At 52.5% G+C, this 7,290-nt stretch overlaps 2 protein-coding genes across 2 annotated transcripts; one reads left to right on the top strand and one right to left on the bottom strand.

Moving 5' to 3' along the window:
• Positions 1-451: 451 nt before the first annotated feature.
• LOC104656172 (polyadenylate-binding protein 1-like 2) lies at positions 452-1,116 on the bottom strand. The gene has a single exon (XM_010355810.2). It carries the CDS (start codon positions 1,099-1,101, stop codon positions 499-501), a length of 603 nt encoding a protein of 200 aa, XP_010354112.1. The 5' UTR covers positions 1,102-1,116; the 3' UTR covers positions 452-498.
• A 242-nt stretch (positions 1,117-1,358) lies between these two features.
• On the top strand, positions 1,359-6,389 carry LOC104655276 (protein cappuccino-like). Its single transcript, XM_030933528.1, has 3 exons — positions 1,359-1,757; positions 3,398-3,512; positions 5,933-6,389. Exons 1-3 carry the CDS (start codon positions 1,389-1,391, stop codon positions 6,076-6,078), a joined length of 630 nt encoding a protein of 209 aa, XP_030789388.1. The 5' UTR covers positions 1,359-1,388; the 3' UTR covers positions 6,079-6,389.
• The last annotated feature ends 901 nt before the right edge of the window (positions 6,390-7,290 follow it).

The raw sequence follows: 7,290 nt of genomic DNA, 5'->3' as shown, positions 1-7,290 counted from the left end.
TTGCTTCTTCCCTCATCTAACATCCTTCTCCTTTCTGATGTTTCTACCATGAAATTGTATCACCTGTGCAGTAAACAAAGAGAGAATGAAAATGCTTTTTAAACCAAACCACAGGGAGAAGAGGCAGCCTTTAACCTACAAATGGCACAGATTAGTAAGATTATTCACAACGCCCTTGGTAGGGGTGGGCGGGGGAGAGGAAGGGGAGGAGAGGAGAGGTGGAGAGAGAAAATAGGAAGGGGAGAGAGAGAGAGGAGAGAGAGAGAGGGAGAGGGAGAGGAGGGAGGGAGAGAGAGAGAGAGAGAGAGAGAGAGAGAGAGAGAGAGAGAGAGAGAGAGAGAGAGAGAGACAGAGAGAGAGACAGAGAGAGAGACCTGCACTCCCAATACAATAAACACACTGCTGGTGGGTTGGCGGGGGAGGGCTGGGGGTAGGGGGTTGTAAACCGGGTGTGAGCCAAGGTTTGGCTCTGCTGGCTGGCTAGCTCCTGGGATGTCTTCATCGCAAGGTGGCCTCCTCGTCGGTGTCTTCCTCGAAATCCTTGACGTCAGCACTAGTGGACTGCCTGGCCCAGGCTCCCCTTTCGGCCTCTCGTTCTTTATGCGACTTGAATCTCCCGACGAAAATTTTGCGGTAGTTCAGGAACATGCCATTCATCACGTCGATGGCCCGCTCCGCGGATTCCTGCTTTTGGAAGTGCACGAACCCGTAGCCCTTGGGCCCCTTTTCGTCACAGGCCACTTTGCAGGAAAGGATGTTGCCGAACGCCGAGAAGATGTTGTACAGCGCCTTGTTGTCGATGGTCTTGCCCAGGTTCTTGATGAAGACGTTGCCCACCCCGCTCTTGCGGAGCGACGGGTCCCTCTGGGACCACATGATGCGCACTGGCCTGCCCTTTATGACATCAAAGTTCAGGGTCTCCAGGGCCCGCTTGGCGTCCACCGGTTGCTGGTAGTTGACATATGCGTAGCCCAATGAGCGGCGGGTGATCTTGTCCCTGCAGATGCGGATGGAGAGGATGGGCCCAGCTGGACTGAATTTCTCGTACAGCATTGCCTCGGTCACCTCAGGGTGCAGGTCGCCCACGTACAGGGAGGCCATCGGAAAATCTGGGTTCCCCTCACAGCCCCCGCGGGTCTCAGCATCCGCATCTGCATCCGCGGCGGCCGCCGCAGACGCCACCGCGGCCGCCACCCCCTCATTCGCATTCGCATTCGCATTCGCATCCGCATCCGCATCCGCATCCGCATCCGCATCCCCCTCCCCCAAGGGGGTCCCCGCAGCCTCCGCTGCGGCGGCGGCTTCCGCCGCGCTGCTGCCCTCCGCCACCGCCACCGCCACCGCCGTTGCCGCCCGGGCGGCCACCGCCTCCCCCGGGGTGGCCTCGGATGCTGCCTCCTCTATTGAGGCCTCGGCCTCCACCTCAGCCTCCACCTCTGCTTCCGCCTCCGCCACGGAGGCCTCCGCCACGGCCTCCGCCACGGTCGCCGCCGCAGCCTCCGCCGCCTCCGCCGCCGCCGCAGCCGCTGCCGCCACCGCCGCCGCCACTGTCGCTGCTGTCGCCACGGTCGCCGCTGCCGCCGGGCCGCTGCCGCGACCTCCCTTCCCGCGAGCTGGGGGACGGAGAGGCGGGGGAGGGCAGGAGGGCCGGTGGGTGCCGGAACCCAGACCCGATGCGCAAGCGGGAGCTGGCGCAGGGGATCCGAACTGGCGAGTTCAAGTCACCTGGGATGGCAGGTGTTGCCAGGAGCGGGCCGGTGCGAGTCGCAGCAGCCTGCAGCCAGCTGCTGTTGCCGCCGCCGCTCGGTCGTGGGCTAGCGCGCAGGGTGCGGGGCGCGGGCGGGCGGGCGGCGTGTGGTGGGGGGCGGGGGGTGTTGGCGTCTGTCGTCCGGGCAGCTGGGAAGGCTTCTGTCTCTTTGGTTCCCCCTGTGGCTGCTGCGGGGCTGCGGGGCCGCGGGGCTGCGGGGCTGCGGGGCCGCGGGCGGTGGGAGAGGACGCGAGCAGGAGCGGGAGCGGGGGCGGGGGCGGGAGCGGGAGCGGGAGCGGGAGTGCTCAGCCACTCGGGTCGCCTGAATATTTATGAAAAGGGCGCCAGGGAAAGGGCTGCGCTGTAGACCGAAGGGATAAGGGTTCGATTCGGAAGGGAGCGTTATTTTTATCCCCTCTCTCCACATAATGGAACGTTTAAATGATTAAATCAAGTACCTTGCAGGAGAGGGTGGGGTGGCCTTGAGGATACACTCAAGGCCTCAGTACATGCAGTCTGGAAGTGGGGGAATCAAGAGCAGCCTGTCTCTAGTACTGTCCTCAATGATAAGGTGAGGAAAGCCAAACCCAGGGCTGGGAACAGGGCCTGGTCCAGAGCCAGGCACTTGTTTATTCTTGGCTCTGCTCTCAAGGCGCTGAGGTTCCCAACCTGGACCAAGAAGTACATATTCAGGTTCAAAAGATAAACCAAAACAAAACCTGAGCTCTCTCTCTAGAATGAAGTGCCTGGTCCCAGACCACCAGCTAATATTTATGGAAAGCTTATCAGGTACTTGGTACTGGGGGCTAAGGGGCCCGCAACGTGTTAAGTGAGCAGGGAGTGTCGATGTGCTGGAGGTGTGGAGCAGGGTGAGAAGAGGTGAGCAGTGTGTGTGTGGTGAGAGCAGAGAGGCCACACAGAGCCAGATGCTGGGCGTATAGACAAGGGAGCCACCATGAGAGCTGAGTGTAGCAGAAGCTACAGTCCCACTTCCTCCAGAAAGGAGAACCAGCCACTAACTCTTCTTGGTAGCAATTAAATGAGGCTGCACCAAAGACAGAACCCCCGAGGTGGGCTCCGAAACATGAGGAGCAGTCCACCATGTCAAGGCAGGAAGGCAGGCATTCCTGGCAGAGGGATCAGTCAGTGCCCACGGCCCTTTGTCATGAGAGCACATGCTTGGTCGCTTCTGGCCATGCCTAATCATCTGGCAGGGCCAGAGCTCATGGTCTCCAAGAGTACATGGTAGCAGACAGGGCTGGAAGGTGTGGGACCCTGAGAGTCAAGCTAAGGTGCTTCGACTGTATACCCGAGGTCACAGGGACCACTCAGCATGTTCAAGGAGGGAAGCAGTATGATCAGAACTTTAGAATGAGTACAAATTAAACATCAATGTGCATGTATAAGTGCACATTTACACATACGCGCACGTACAAAACCAAGACAGGGCTGACAGAACACAAGGAAGAAACTCAGATGTGACCAATTCAAAAAGAGTCTGAACAATCCTTCCCTCTGTCCCTTTTCATTCCATAAATAGGGGTCTCACATTTACCGTGAGCCAGTGGGGCCAGATATTTAAAAAGAGAAAACCATAGTGCCTTCCCTCAGGATGCCTGCACTCTGCTAAAGCTCAGCCTGCCCCCACAGAAAACAGAAGTGTCAGCAGAGGACTATAAGTGCTATGTGATTGGACTATGTTGGCCATGGAATTTCACCTGCCTGGCATATATTCTCTCATCCTCTCCTCCTCTGCCTTCTTTAGGTAAGTAAAGCTGTTTTCTGTGGTTGCAGTGATGGCTGGATCTTGGCAGTCATACATGATAGAACAACCGTGAACCTGAGGAAGTGACTGAGTCACTGTGGGGTGAGAGACAGTGAGAACTCTTCATCACTGGCTGGAAAGCATCCCAAGGTAGCTGAGAAGCAGATACACAGACATGTACCTCTCCAGCTTGCAAAGTCCAGCTCTCTGCCTGTAGGCAGGGCTAGAGCCAGCAAAGGCAAGGGACAGAGACCTAGGAAAAGTGTGCTGTACAGCGCATGCCTGACCAAGGTGATCACTGTCACTGCGGTTAAGAGCCATCTCCTGGGGGTCTAGGTTGCTTGCAGGCAGGGAACAGATGAAGCTGTGCCTCACCATTTCCAGGTTGGTGTCCAAGAGGGACCTGAGAAGGCAGAGGCCAAGGGGGAAGCCATGCTCGCAGAGGGGTAGGGGATGTGGCGAGGATGAGAAGAGCTTCTCGGCCCATTGTTAGGAAACAGAAATGACAAGGAAGACCAAGTCGAGGACCAGGACTCAACAAGATCTCCTTCTCTGGCCTTGGCTTCCAGTACACAGAGCCAACAGAAATCAGTGAAACAGCAGGAGAAGGAAGTTCAGGGAAGTCATGCTATGGCTAGCAAATCCCCAAACCTGAAAACAATTCCTACCATCCCGAAGCTCTAGCAACAGGAACAGGGTTACCAAAGTGACAAGGACACAGCTGGGACTGCTCCCCAAGTCCTTTCTCAGGGGCCTCCATGGAGTCGAGTTTCCACCTCCTTTTTGTTTTTTGTTTTTAAAGTTACTTTGTGGTCAGTTTCTGCCACCTGCAAATGGAATGTGTTCTGACCACTACACACTGTGACAGGGGCAAAAATAAAGAACCCTGTGGAGCCTCAACAGAGGGAGGGGAAGTTTCCTTTCCTGTGGGAGGAAGTGCTGCTGATTTTATTTATTCAGTGATTCAACAAATATTCCTGGAGGATCTTCTATGTACCGAGTATTCTGCCAGCCAGACCGTCCCTGCACTTGCACTCAGGGAGCTTATTTTCTAGTGGGGAGACAGACAATGGACAGACGAGGGAATATGAAAACAGTTAAAGGTTGCTGTGAATGCTCTCGGGCATATAAACAAGGTGATTTGGTACATATTGCCTAGAACCCCAGAAAAGTGGCAAAATGGGAGACACGAAGCTCAGGGAAGGCCTTTCTGAGGACAATGATAAGCCGCCAGTCTTTCAAGGAACCAAGGGGGAAACCTGCCCAGCAGAGGGAACAGCAATTCCCCTGGCCCTGTGGCAGAAAAGAGAGGGTGCTGGGGGTGGGGGTGGGGGCAGAAAGGGTGCCAATGTTGCATGGAGCCCAGTGTGAGAGGGGATAGAGGAAAGAAAGGGAGGAAGGTGCAGTGGTGGGTGGTGCCATGATGAAGAGTCTGGTTCTTCTTCAGAGGGCTCAGGAGAGCCAGAGAAAGGATTGAAGCAGGTAGTAGCATAATCTAATGCTTATTGAGTGGTTTCTCTCTAGCCCTTCTGTGTGGGCAATATCACAAGTGGGCAGGGCACAAAGGAAAGCAGGGAGACCAGTTAGGAGGCTCTTGCAGTAGTCCAGTCCAGAGACAGCAGGGGCTTGGCCCAGACTGGAAGCCTCAATGTGGAGACTAGTGCATGGATTCACATGATATTTTGGAAGTGGAAGAGACAGCACTTGCGAGTGGATTAGAGGCAATCAGGGAACAAACTTAAGAAATGAACGATTACTACAAGAGTGTTTTCTTGCACATCCTCATCAGAGGTCTATGTACGGTCGTAGGAAAGACAGAGAGTGGGCATGGTAGATTTGGAAAAGGGAGAAAGACAGATGGGTATGTGTGTCAAGAACTCCTATTTGCACAGGTTTAGTTACTGAAGTCTGCTTGTCATCCATAGAGGCTGGAGAAACAGAAATGCTGAGACAACAGGACACAGTTAGGGTTTAAAGTCACAAAAGTGAGTAGGATCACCCAGAGAGAGTATAGCCAGGAGAAGAAGGTACAGGGCTACTCCCTGAGATACTCTGACATTTAGAAGTTGGGTGGGGAACACAAGCCAGCAGAGGAGATTCAGAAGGACTGGACAGTGAACAGGACTCCTCTCTAAGGCCTTGCATGTCCAAACGTGTCCAAACTTCTCGCCAAGGCTTTTCATCACCAGCCTCAATGTCCTCACTGAGACTCTGCTCTCAATGCTCCTAGCTGTACCTGCATGGGAGTTGGCTTAAAATGGGACAACAACAACTTTGTGTGCTTGGGTTTGGACTTCGCCTGCTGATAATTTCTCAGTGGAGCTTTCAAAAGAGAGAGAGGTTCAGATGCAGAGAACTTCAAAGAGTGGGGTAGGCACTGCTCTGCTATTTCATGTGGCCCATCTCCCTTTTCCTTTCAGGAGGGAGAAATCAGAATGAGTGGGGATGCAGTTCAGAGAGCAGAGGAGAGGAGAAGAAAAGAAGGAAGAAGGAAGAGGACTGGGGGTGGGTGGGGGGGAGGACACCAATGAGAAGAGGGACAGATCAACTCTACACACAAAAGTAAATCAAAACACCAAAAACAGGGGTCTATGTAAGGAAGCCTCTTCCCGTGAATTGCTCGTTGCATGGCTGCAGGGAGGGTGTTTAGGGGCATAGAGAATGAAAACATACCTGTATTTCGGGGTAGGGAAATTGTTTCTGTCAATTCGCACCGTCCACACGCCACCTCCCACCCCAACCCCATCACTACCAAATTCCTCTAAATAAAAATAATTGTGGGATACAGGCCAACAAAAACCGTCAGCCTTAGGCTGTTGTTTAGGGAGAATTGGAAAGCGTTTGGATATGCCCCTGTTGTTTAGTAAATGGCAACAATGATTACTAAGTTGTCCTGAGTCAATACAACAAATTTAGCAAATGGTCCTTTGGGTCCTTATAAAGTGAAGAGTTGACGGAGACAGATTTGTATATGGGGCAGGGATGGAATGGTAGTCAGTCCTGGAGAAATAAGAACCCCAGGACATGATGAAATACGTACAATTGTGTTTATCACAGAAACATTCATATTGGGCAAATTAGGGCACAGAGCAAGTATGCATCAGTTGAGGAATGACTGATACATTGGCAGTGCAGCCATTCTGAGGATTATTATACAACCATTAACAAGTATGAGTTATATCTATACAAGCAGATTTAAGGGGATTTCCAGAATGTGCTACTACCAGGCAAGAAAAGCAGGTTTGTTTTCGTCATTTTGGTGCAAACAAAAGGAGATGGGCCTTGGAGCCAGATTGGCTGGTAGGCTGAATTTCAGAGCAAAACACTTAACCACTCTTGAGCCTCTGTGTGTGCTCAGAGTTTGAATTTCAGAAACCTTAATTAAGCATCTTACAAATTTCCTTTGTAACAAGTAGTTTTGCCCCAGCTCTGCTTAGAAACCGAGCCAAAGGGCTGTATTGACTGATGGTTTTTACACAGCATTCCAGATATTTTTCTCTCTGAGAACCAATTCACCTTCTAACACACGCTTAAAGCTTTAACTCATGCCCTTCTTTGTTATAATTTTAGGCAATTCACAGAACTGATTTTATAACAATATACCTACAGATACACCTCAGGCCATGACTTAATAGTTGTGCTTACTTTTGTCAAGGTACTTTACCCCCTTTTTTTCCATCTTAGCTTTGGAGTCCTCATCTGTAGAAAGGGATATTTATAAGGATAACAAGTGATAATGTATGTTAAAGGTTTTTCACAGTGCCTGACACGCATTCAA

Source organism: Rhinopithecus roxellana, chromosome 7 (genome assembly GCF_007565055.1).
Source record: "Rhinopithecus roxellana isolate Shanxi Qingling chromosome 7, ASM756505v1, whole genome shotgun sequence".
NCBI lineage: Eukaryota > Metazoa > Chordata > Mammalia > Primates > Cercopithecidae > Rhinopithecus > Rhinopithecus roxellana.
The sequence above is the reverse complement of the archived record's forward strand: the minus strand, read 5'-3'. Positions and strand labels throughout refer to the sequence as shown.

Bases quoted from the DNA above. Each gene is read 5' to 3' on its own strand.
- LOC104655276 (XM_030933528.1), top strand. From the start codon at position 1,389: ATGCTGCCTCCTCTATTGAGGCCTCGGCCTCCACCTCAGCCTCCACCT. The intron at 1,758-3,397 runs GTGCGAGTCGCA...CTGCCCCCACAG, and splicing joins GTGTTGCCAGGAGCGGGCCG to AAAACAGAAGTGTCAGCAGA. The intron at 3,513-5,932 runs GTAAGTAAAGCT...TTTTCCTTTCAG, and splicing joins TCCTCCTCTGCCTTCTTTAG to GAGGGAGAAATCAGAATGAG.
- LOC104656172 (XM_010355810.2), bottom strand. From the start codon at position 1,101: ATGGCCTCCCTGTACGTGGGCGACCTGCACCCTGAGGTGACCGAGGCA.